At 38.3% G+C, this 12,297-nt stretch overlaps 1 protein-coding gene and 2 non-coding genes across 3 annotated transcripts in view; all 3 read left to right on the forward strand.

The window, feature by feature from the left end:
• The first annotated feature begins 1,046 nt into the window (after positions 1-1,046).
• Positions 1,047-1,120, forward strand: Trnan-guu. The gene has a single exon. It is a non-coding gene; the product is annotated as a tRNA-Asn (tRNA).
• A 342-nt stretch (positions 1,121-1,462) lies between these two features.
• Trnat-agu lies at positions 1,463-1,536 on the forward strand. The gene has a single exon. It is a non-coding gene; the product is annotated as a tRNA-Thr (tRNA).
• Positions 1,537-1,946: 410 nt separating this feature from the next.
• The window catches only part of LOC122514790 (nuclear pore complex protein Nup88), a 58,156-nt gene continuing 47,805 nt past the window's right edge, over positions 1,947-12,297 (forward strand). The window contains exon 1 of the mRNA XM_043631830.1: positions 1,947-2,246. Coding sequence (XP_043487765.1) covers positions 2,037-2,246 — 210 coding nt within the window. The 5' untranslated portion in view covers positions 1,947-2,036. The remainder of the gene's footprint in view (positions 2,247-12,297) is intronic.

Below are 12,297 nucleotides of genomic sequence, written 5' to 3' on the forward strand. Positions count from 1 at the left end.
AATATTGATCTTCTAATCTCGTTCACCAAATACTTTATCGAGATCCCGATATTGTCGAAACGTGGTATTTAGTTTTGTTATGCATGAACGTAAACGAACTATCGTTTCTAATTACTGTGGCATTGTGATACGTGGCATAGTGCGTACGAGTCGAACATCTGCGATCCATCGTGACGGATAAATCACCTTGGGACCACCCTCCAATCGTGTCTCGCCCATCGCCTTGCATATAGACAGTTACTAATGAGCCAACCCCATTTAATTAACTGTATATGGTTTCGATGCAACTGCCAGACTATTTCCCATTCGTATATACCAACTATTCTATTCAATGTCTATCGCTTTTTCTCCATCTATCTCTCTTTCTCTTTTGGTATCCCTCACCTTTCTCTCTCTCTCTCTCTCTCTCTCTTCTTCTCTTTCTTCCTCTCTCTTTACCCTCCTACCCTTTTATTCAAGTTCAGTTAGTGAAACGATATTTCATCGAGAAGCTCTTTTTGTCTCAGCGCATCTGTTCGATTTCCGTTTGGGATGCCGTTTGTTTCGAATTGTTAATACGAATTCTGCTCATTGTTTAACTGATTATTACCACTTTAACTTTTGCAATATACTTCTGTATTGAAACATAGACAATACTAGATTTGATGAATATGATTTCTGAATGTTTGATGAAATCTTGATTTTATTACTATTATGATTTTAATTATTTATAGGTGATGATATGTTTCTCTGAATTATTAATTGTTATTTTTTATCAAACAATCTTAAATTGGAACCCTCGAAGGGTCTTTTATACGATCAACATCACGAATATAAAACGTGTGATTATGAAGCTCACGCATGTAACAAAAATGCTTAGGCATTAACATATAAGATGTATACTTGAGATAATATTTTTAATATTCATTATACCAAGGACATAGGATTTAAATTGACGTAATATACCTAATTATAATTTTAAAAATATATTGCAGATAAATATTTATTATATTAGTACTTATGGAAAAGAAGTAAATGACTTATCATAAAGCACTCCTCACCAACTGGCCTCCGTGGCGCAAACGGTTAGCGCGTTCGGCTGTTAACCGAAAGGTTGGTGGTTCGAGCCCACCCGGGGGCGAAATTTTTTGCTATTTTAAATTCTATAATATTATTCTTAGATTTATTTATTGACTGTTAAGTTTTAAATAAATTTTTTTTTATAAACAAAAGGGTATTTTAATATTTAAATTAAATTGCTCTTTTTGTTATTTCATTTACGTGTATGTATAATAATAAATGTATATATAATAATATATATATTAGAATAAAATAATTAATAAATCTAAGTATATAAATATTCAAAAATGTATGTGTATCTATTATAAAGAATAATTTTTACATTTTAGTAAAAAATTCGAAGGCAACAGAGATAACGAAAATTCTAATCTGAAAAAGTTAATATTTTCTGCTGTGAAATAACGGCGCCGTGGCTTAGATGGTTAAAGCGCCTGTCTAGTAAACAGGAGATCGAGGGTTCGAATCCCTCCGGGGCCTACCGTTAAATATTTTTTTTGTTATTTTAAAAAATACTATCGATATTATAAATATACTGATACATCATTTTATTTTTCAAAATATTATATTGTAAATATTAATTTAAAAAAACATAAAAAACACTACAATTATCTCTTTTTTTTTCATTCGCATTACCTTACTTTATTTAAATAGAAATATTTCCTATTAAGAAAAATCCTACAGAAACAAAAAAAATAATATTAAATTTAATAATTAATCTTACGCTTAATTATTTAAAAGAATATAAATAATTTGAATTGAAAAAATATATAGGAACGAATAAATTTAAATATGCTCACTGTAAATGCATTCAAAACTCCCGCCTAATAGTGGCGCTAGTCAAGTAACGCGACTGTATTTCGTTCTACAAGGTTTTAGGTTGGCCAACCTGCTGGTCAGCTGGTCGAGACGTTGCCGCGCTAGTTTATTATATCGCCTTAACCTTAATACTTTATGTATACAGTGTAAACAAAATAACAATGTCTTCTTGTACCGATCCTTTGCACTTAAACGAAATTCAATTATTCAAAGAGCTGAAACGAAATTTGTCCGGTAATACCAATGAAACTCGTAATATTCTAGAGATTCGTGACGACGTGTTATATGTGTGGAATGCCGATAAGTGTTGTATGCAAACATTAAATATTGGCGCTACACGTGGTAAATTTGACGAAAATATACCATGTCAGGTTAGTAACGAATTTTCAATATTAATATCTTCTAATTAAATTACATTGTAATATACGATAATATATTACATATATATAGGAAAGATCATAGAATGAGGTTGTGTTTACGAATTGCATAGCCTAACCTTTATAACGTTCACGATGCAATGCGCATGTGTAGAATAAAACTAAAAGTCACATGTAACAAGAGACGTGTACGTTACACGCCACACACGTGTGTGTATTTGAAATATGTAATATATACGTTGAAAAGTATTAATTTATTCTTAATTATATTAATTAAATTTATTTTTTATATATTTTTTTTTGAGTACGTATTTCCGATCCACCCTATAGGTATCTACAAACTGAGATCTTATTTTCCAGACGGACTGTACACATATTTATAATATTTACCTATTATATTATACAGAGTGTCTCAATTATATCCTGAAAAATGTTGCATAGACATTTTGTTCTTATTTCTACTAATACAATATATTTATTCGAATAAAACTAGAAAAATAATTATTAAATATAAAAAGTATATAAAATATGAGACAATATTTTATATCAAAAAATTCAGTTAGGTGTTAATCTGTAATATAAGTTTAATCTTGATAGAAAGGAGATGATTTTTACTCTACACAGTCGTGTCCTAGGGGTTTGACCAGTCGTTAATCGGTCTTTGGTAGAGCCGTACGCACACTCGCGGAAAGTGATTACGTGGTAAATGAAAGGGAAGCGACAGTAACGCGAGTGTTCACGGAATCGCGGTGAGAATGGTCCAGAGAATGTTTCGTTCTCATTCTCTCACTCACTCGCTCACTCACTCACTCGCTCGCTCACTCGCACTCTACTATTTCTATCTTTCTCACTCTTGGGTCGGTGCTTTTATTTCATTTCAATGGCACGGTGGGATCAGCGGGTACATTAATGCCTCGCCGGGCGCGCGCAAAAGAGCGGTGAGGGGATAATTTATAGGAAATGGGTTGTTCGACGCTCCGGAGTAATTTAATTAAAATAAATGTCCGCGCTGCGGAAGAACGTTACCCACGAACCCGCCGCGGCGGTCCACGTTGCGAATAAAATGCAAATTCAGACCCTTCACTGGGACTAGCAAAAGGTGGAGAGGAAGAGGAGGAGAGAAGGTAGAAGGTGCAGAGGGGTCGAGGGAGGGTGGGGCCGGGTGGGTGGTTGGTTGGCTGAGGTTAAGAGAGAGGAGGAAGCTGTGTTATATCGTAGGTTGCTTGATAAAGATACTCTACCTACGGATTGTCCTACGAAGAACCAATGTTTCCCAAAGATGTGTGCGTTTTCTATCTTCTATCTCTTTTATTTTATTTCTTCCAAGTATACATCGTCTGTAGAACCCTTTCTATCTTCCCTTACCAAGTTAGTATATATATATATATGTATACTATGTATATGTGTATATGCACGTAGTAACACTACCTCGAACAAATCTGTTTTACGCTCGTCTACGTTGCAACTTCCCAAAGGAGTCCTTCTAATGCTTTACAATCTGCTAGATATTTTCTCTCTGGGATTTAGTCTTTTGTCATTCTTCCAAGAAAAGGACTATCTTACAACAAGCAATTATTCTCTAGGGAATCACGAAAGGATAATATTAGACTTCAAAAAATAACAATACTTATATCGATCTTAAATGATAATCTTAACCCTTTGTGGTCCGATATTCCAATGTTTCCTAGACAACAATGTTATTTCAACAAAACAATACAAAAATTGATTTTTATTTCAAAAATAAGTTACATTTTCTTAGAATCCATTGGGAACTTGGTAAAGAACATTGTTAAAATAATAAAAGAAGCCAAAGGGTTAATCTTGAATCATTTCAGAATAAGACTATAAAAACAGGGTTAGATTGAATAATCTTTTTTTTTTGTTCTCTCTTACTCATTCCCTATCTTTTCCTTTTTACTAACAGCGCAAGTCGGGCTTCCCGAAAGAAATTTATCAAGAGGCTCAGGTAATTCAAGAATATCCTAAAGCCCGTATATCAGAAGCGGAGTTGGCCGACTGAAATATCGGTCGTAAATAATAAAAGTTAGCAAGGTTCCTCTGTGGTGCGCACCGGCACCAGGAGTTTAAACCGGAAGATAGGTGTCGCGGGATACGGACGAGGTGTGGTGGTGGTGATGGTGATGGTGGTGGTGGTGGTAGTGATGGTAGTGGTTGTAGAGGATGAGGATGAGAAGGTGAAGAGTGGTTGGGGGGTTGCTGGTGAGAGGGGTAAAAGAGGTAGCGAGAGCAACGGTGATGAGGAGGAGGGTTTACGGGGGGTTGTTGGGGGAGGGTTGCGAGGGGGTAACCCTGTAGGTAGTCCTGTAACGCGAGGTGTGGGCTGGAGACAAAGACGCACCATTGTCAACCGGTCCGCCATCGGAACCACCGTCCGCCGCGGGAAACTTTGAATCATTTTTATTGCATAGAGTTATCTTTGTTAGCAGCGGAACGAACGTCTAAACGCGTTCCCTTTCTCTTTCTCTCTCTTTCCTTCTCTCTTTCTATCTATCCATCTATCTCTTTCTTTCTTTTTCATTCTCTCATTCTCCCTCAAAACGTAACTGTGTTCTATACACAGAAAGTGCCCTTCTATCCCCCGAGGGCTTCCTTTTTCCTTCCTCTCCGTTCTTCTTTCCCTTCCTCTGTCTCCTCTTTCTCCTCTTTCTCTTTCTCTTTCACTCTTTTGGTCCGTGCAAGAGATAATGCGAACGCGAAAACGTTCACACCCCTTTGGCTACCCAAATGGAATAAGTTCTTTAATTCGCGAATTTACCGCAGGGCAAACGAATCGTCCGAGCTGTCGCCGAGATAACGTTCTTCCTTAGACGCCCAACCAAGCAACCCATTCGCGATCCAAGAAGAATGCTTTCTTGCCAACTTTACTTACTTACTTACTTTACTTTACTTTGCTTTACTTTACTTTATTTTATTTTATTTTACTTCGCTCCTAGAAGAATTTTCTTCCGAAAAGGCTTCATATTATCCTTTTGAAAATTGTCACCATTTCATTCGTATTATTTGAAAACATCCTTAACCCCCCACCCCAAATAAACTTCATTCGCTTATTTTATCGACCGATTGTTATTATTACAAATTTTTAAAAACGAAATGTTGAAAAAAGTAATTGGTTATAGAGAATAAATGATTATAACAACGTAACAGCTATTAGGTAAAACAAAAGAATGTCTTTTGGTTTTGGTTAAGGTCTACTTTGGTATCCGGTCGACCCGACACGCGAGAGCTTTTCTAATTGCTGTGCGAGCCGGCGGGAAAGGACAGTCTTATCTAAATTAAAAGTAGTTCTCTGACTCCTGGGGTCAAGGGTCAGCCTCGCGAACGGGATAGAAAATCCGAGCGAATTCCGGACCGTCTCAGGTGGTAGAAGGAAAGGAACGGAATATCGTGTAATAAGCGAAATCCGCTCGACGATAATTAAAAAGTAATTTTACGGTGACGTTTGTGAGTACGGTGCCACGTTCCCATGTTCATAGAGAAAGAGAGAGAGAGAGAGAGAGAGAGAAATAAAGAAAGAGAAACCATGCACACACATAAGCGCGGGCTTACATTCAAAGTGAGAAAAAGAGTGAGAGAGAGAGAGAGAGAGTTAGAAATCTACGAGAAAATTGCTCAGCTTTTCGCCGAAAAGTATAAGCAAACGTAAAAGCGAAAGGTCACTCGCTGTGGGCAACCTACTACCCTCGGACCTTTTCAATTCGTTCCTTGCAAAGAAACACGAGTTCTCACAAAACAAAACAAAAAGTAATCAAAAAGAATAGGGAAAAAGAAAGAAAGAAAGAAAGAAACAAAGAGAAAGGAAATGAAATTAGTTTTCTACGAAATATAATAATATTTCGAATATTTGCTACAACGCTGTTAATTTGTTCAGTTATATCCTATCGAAACAGAACGGATATCATTCAAATATTACAATCCAATGAAATCTAATTGCTGAACAAGATTGTGTTCGAATAAATTTCCTACTAATTCGATCGCATTTAAATAAAAACAAATATTGATTAATAATCGATCAAATCCTCGAATACAATAATTAGGATCAAAACTATCGACGATCGATGAGGAATAAAAAAAAAAAAAAAATACCAATTAATAATACTCGAATAAATGTTCCTAGTTAAATGAGAATTAATAGGACATATAGAAAGAGTTAGGTACTTAGGGTATATGCATAGTGAATACCTAGAGCAATAAAATTCACGGGAAGTGTTTTACATCGGTACCACGAGAGGAGACCTTGTATACGCGATGGTTGGGTGAGAGAAGAGTCAGGAGGAACATGGGTAGTGGTGGTTGGGGGTTGGGGTTGGGGTTGGGGGTGGAAGTTGAGAGGGGTAGTGGTAGGGGGGGGGCCTCGACGAATTCAGTAAGTGGCGGACAATGGCTTTTGTGGTAGACATCGGCCGGTTCTCTCCCCTCCCCCTCCCCCTAACTCCTCTTCCACCCCTGCTTTCCCCTGACTCACCCCGTTCTTCCTCTCTCTCCGCGTATTCGTATTTCGTTCGCGCTCTGTGGTGCTGGTACGGATACATTTTCTCTTCTCTCGTATTATTCGCCCCTCGTATGCGCTAGGAACACTCGAATGTCACGCTCTTGGAAAAAAAAAAAGAAGGAAGAAAGAAAGAATAAAAAAAAAAAAAAAAAAGAACAAAAATGGAGAAAGAGTGGACGAACAATCTCGCACCTCGCTCCACTCATTTATTAATAGGTGTGCATGTACAGAACTCGGAAAGTGTACAGCTAACAATCCCAACCCCCGATACGTGGTGAAACCTTTCTTTATCTTCTACCTGTTTTATTTCTTTATCTTTATCGTCTCTCCGTTACCTGTCAAAATTGTTATCATCATTTAAATGAATAAAGATCAAGAACAATGTCTACTTTAATAGTACTAGTCAACGCGCAGTTAACAAACTACCCCTAAGGAAAATCTTATTATACGTCAGGAGAAAAAAATATGTGGACATTTTGCATATAATAATAATAATAATAATAATAATAATAATAAGAGTTTGAAACTTAAATAAAATTAGGGTAAATTGTTATTTGTCAGGATCGGTGTGTTCTTCTATCGTTAAAGTAACTCCTTTATCAGTCCTTGGCAAAGTCGTATACGAGAATGACGAGGTCCATTGTCAAGGGTGCCCATTAAAATACGAAACATCCCCTTAGTCTTCGAAGGAAACAAGCGTGCATTCCCTCGATCGGTAGACTACTAGTAGGAGGACCCATCCTCGGTACGCATTACTATAGTCATCATACAACTACCAACACCATCAAAAACCAGTAAGATCGCGAGCCCAGTATATTCACTATTATCGCTTGGTGTATAGCCTATAAGCTGTGAAAGGGCTGGAAAGCTCCCTCAATGACAATAATTCTACGCTAATAACCCCATCGCATAGGATGAAGGGGGGAAGGTGGAGGAGCAGAAGTAGTAGCCTTCTCAGAAGAGAGACTTCTCAACTTTCATACCCTTCCCACCTACCCCCTTTCTTCTCAACGTCTCGTACGATAGGAAGACATCATCGTCGTATTCTCGTCCAGTAATGGCTGAAATCATGAATTGTCGTCAACGTGAACGCGTTCACGTTGCAGTTTTAAGGTGAGATTCGTGAGAACCACCCTTCACTCCCTATACGCCAAACCCCCCTTTAACTTCTATGCTTTTAGGTAAGAGCTTCGGTTGTGAAAAATGTCCTCTCGACGCGCGAGCAACTTCCGAGAAAACTTCCCTTCCGCTTCTCTTCTTCTTCTTCTTCTTCTTCTTCTATTCTATATTTTCTTTTTTTTTTCTTTTCAATAGTAAGAAAGAAGATAATAATAAGAGGGTGAAAATTTTCGTCTTGGCAGAGGGGTATACATATATATATATATACGTATAATAACTTTAGTGAAAATCGCACGATTCCCCGTTGTCTCGATCGTTTTACGTATCCGGTTACCTACTTCCGGTCTAGGAATAGAAGGAGAAATGAAAGGTGGTAGTGGTGGAGGAGGAGGAAGAGAAGGTTGAAGGAATCCTTGGCGGTTTGGGTGCTTTGGGTGGGGTTGGTGTTGTAGTAGAAGAGTGAATGGCTTTCGTTCCGCAGGGGGTAGCTTTGTCAGCTCGAGGATGCCTTGCCGAGCTAATGCATTTCCTTTACAGTTTTAATGGGCATTCATAACTAAGTTTAATAATGCCGGTTGGAGGAAGAGACGAACAGTCGCGCGGTCGCATATCTAATAATTCCAGGATTCCACCTCCTGCAGGAAGTAGCACAGCACTGAGGACGGATTTTAGTGGCGACTACTCTTCGGTCTTACCACCCTCTTACCCCCGTTACAATTTTCAAGGCATCCTTTTTCGGGTTTCCCCTCTCACTCGCGCTTTAATTCTCTTCTTACCACTCGGCGGCGTCTTTTGAATTCTCCGTCGGACTTCGAGGAACGGTTAAGATCTTTGATTTTCTAAATTTTTGTTTGGCTTTAAACCCTGACGCGTATTATTTGTATTATTTGTTAAATGAATTTGGATGAATTTAAAAAAAAAGTATTTTCTTTACACCTAATTCCCCTGTCTAATTCTATTGCTATTGTATTTGTATTTAGATTAGATTCGATGCGAGACAGCATAATAAGTACGCATATATTCATGTATAATCCTTCTCGTTAGTCATCAGAAAGGTAAATATCTGGAAAGGTTGTAGTGTTGAACGTCTATGGTATCCTCGGTAGCAAAGAGAAGAGGTTTCATCCACGAAGCATAATTGCGTCTTGGTCTACGAGCACCAAGGTATAAATCCCGGCTCTGTTATACGGCAGAAGACGGCATCTTAGAGATCGTGGTCTTCTTCGTTGTCCCGTCTACGAAACCAACCAACGGTGCGCACCGTCTCTAATAAATAACCCGAAGACAATGGACACTGTCCAAAACACGGTAGATCTTACGCCTTTAAACTTAGGTACGAAGTCTCAACCCTTGCTCAACCCCTTTCCAACAAAAGTACCACACAGTTCGTCCTCCCCCAGCCCTAGCCCCAGCCCCAGCCCCACCCTCACCTGGAACCTCACCCAGCCTCTCAGCGTTCCTCCCGAAAGAGCGCGAGAGTCCTCTCACACTTTCAAACATCCCCACCCCAATTCTCGACCCCACTATCATCACCACCACCTCTACCTTTACACCAGTCCACTTTTACCAACCCCCTCATTCAACTGGCACCGCGACACAGTGCTATAACGTTGCTTACTGCAGCTCACTGGAATTATAATGTTTGTTTCTAACAAATTACCATGATAATGGTTGCCGTAACAGCACGCTGAAACCGTGTCTTCGTTGGCACACTTAAATTACGCGAACAAGCGCGAACCTAGACGGCGAACGATCCTCGCCCCGAACACGATGACAGGAAAGTAACTGAATCGAGTATACCGGGTTTTAAAGGGTCTAATTAATTGTTAGAAAAATTTATCGAGGCTTGTTTGTAATGTTAATTAACTGTTCACGTATTTATGCTTACTGTCCCTTATGGAATAACTGATTTTAATCTCTGGTTAGCCGAATTTTTTACATGCCGTTTTTACGCGATATACTTTGTTGTTATTTTTTTAATTTAATTTATTACAATTAGAATTTATTTTTTGATTAGGAAAAATTAAAATAGTCTTTCGGAGCTAACCGCGCCAAATTTTATTTCGAATGTAACCGAAGTTAATAATAACGCGTCGGATCACAAGAACGATTAATCAAATAAAATCATAAATTGTTAAACAATGAGATGTGACAATAATTTTATTCGAAAAAAATAATAAAATCATAATCCTAATTCCTCGTCCATGAAAGGAATAAGCCGGTAGAGATGCGAAATGATAGTATATCACTTGTGCTTGCGGACGAATGCAGACCGTTAAAGTATAAAAATGATGTCGACACTTAGAGTGAAACCGGGACTAGGGAGCATAGTGCCTTTCGTATTTTATCCGGGGTCGTTCCATTATATGGATACAACTTGTAAAGAGAAAAAGAGAGAGAGAGAAGAGAAGGAAAGTGGAAAGGGTTAGTTTTGTAGGAAGGGGTGGATTATGGAATAGTCAACGACAGGAAGACCAGCAACGCAAAGGCGATAAACTTTATTTTTCAAAATCGTCGCGACGCATCGAGAGTGCGTCGGACATGAACTACGTATGTTCCTACTCTTGCCCGTGTGTGTGTGTGCGCGTGTATACGCGCGAATATATGAGAATATAGGTGTATAACCAACCAACACGGGAAGGACGACAGCAGGCACACGCGGTTTCCACGGTCTGCCGACCGTGATAACGCTGCTGGCTCGTAGAAACGACAAGGAGAAACTACGAGGGAGATTTCGAAACAAATTGTCGGAGTACCATTTTTTACGTGCACTTTTCTCCTCGTATTTTTTCATCGTCAAACGTAAAAAAAGCTACATTTTTAATAGTCCTTCCCACGATACGCGATAACGCGGATGCGTTATGCTTCACAATGGGGATACCTAAGCTTATTTCGAACAAGTTATGCGGAAACCTATTCTATTCCAACCCCTTTCGGTCATTCTGATATTGTTTCAAGATTTTTTTTTTCTTCTTTTATTAACAAAAGTTTATTTTTTAAATTCTACTAGACTAGCTTGTTAAATTTATTTCTTCTTGTCTATATCACGAGAGTAATAATAGTTTTGCACGAAATTGTTCGAGTTTCGGATCCTATTCGTCGTTGAACGATTTATTCTTCGATCGGGTAATAAAACTGACGACGTTTAAAATTAGAACCGAACTTTAATTCCCACTAAAGTCTTTTCTTTTCTCTACCATAAAATCGCCGCCGCAAGCGGTTAACTCAAAAGAAGAAGAAGAAAAAGAAGGAAGGAAAGAAGAATTCGAACGAAAATGAAAATAAAAAGAAAAGGAATGCTTCGGAAGAAGAACCCATAAGAAATTGGAGTAGATGAAAGAGGAAGAAAAAGAAGAAGAAGAAGAAGAATAAGAATAAGAAGAAGGAAGGGTCGAAGTAAAACAGGGAAAGGAACAACGAATATGCGCAAGCCTGTAAGAAACGTCTGTTCTGGCCCTCGGCAGTAAATCCAGAAACGGTGTTACGGGGTGCGCCTGAGAGATAATGCGCAATCATTTCGGAATGGAAATTAAAATCAGATGATGAATCCTAACGATGCCGTTTATTATTTTAATTTTCCGCGAAGGCCGCGGCGGCTACGTGGCCCACCAACACAACAACACAACTAACTACCACCACTAATTCCAACACCAATGGATTCCTACCGGTATTCCTTGCCTCGTTCCTGCTAACTCGAGTTCGAGACAGTAAATTACCTTCCTATTAGCCGTATAATTACAAGATGGCCCCGGTAATTTCCGTTTATTCCAACTTTATCCTTACCGAACGAGACGTTTTGCATAATCATTCAAATCAGCTACACCTACACTTTTCTTTTTCGTACTTTCCATTAATCGATATTGATTTGATCATCTTAATTATTAATATTATTAGCTTTTGAAACCACGTGTACCATATATTTTAAAGTTTATCACACGTCTATAATAATATCCAAGAACTTATTGACTTCACAAAATCTAACTTCAAAAACGTCGGTTACGCCCCATTAAACCATCCGCCAATAATCGAGACTTACGTTTAACGTGCCAATAATTTTCCACCCTTCTCGACTCTCCAAATTTCCATCCACAGTTGACGTATAAAACCTTATTCCTTATTCTTTTTCTGTGTTTTCTAACCAAGTACTATACTCAGCTTATTATAACGTAACTATAACTTTTTATGTCCCTCGTAACGCCTATACAACTCGAGATCGCATCTGCTGCGGGGTATCAGCATTGGTTCCAAGATGTTGCTTCCAACATTTCGGACATTTTGCGTATTATCGTTCGCGAAAAGCTTCTTTCTGTATTCTTTATACGATTTTATCCGACAATTCGTTTCTCACCATTTGAGAATAAAACGTTAACTGTACCTATATTCGTGAAATATTCTAAGCATACCCAGGAAGAACAC

The sequence above is a fragment of the Polistes fuscatus genome, unplaced genomic scaffold (assembly GCF_010416935.1).
Source record: "Polistes fuscatus isolate 324 unplaced genomic scaffold, CU_Pfus_HIC Scaffold16, whole genome shotgun sequence".
Classification (NCBI taxonomy): domain Eukaryota; kingdom Metazoa; phylum Arthropoda; class Insecta; order Hymenoptera; family Vespidae; genus Polistes; species Polistes fuscatus.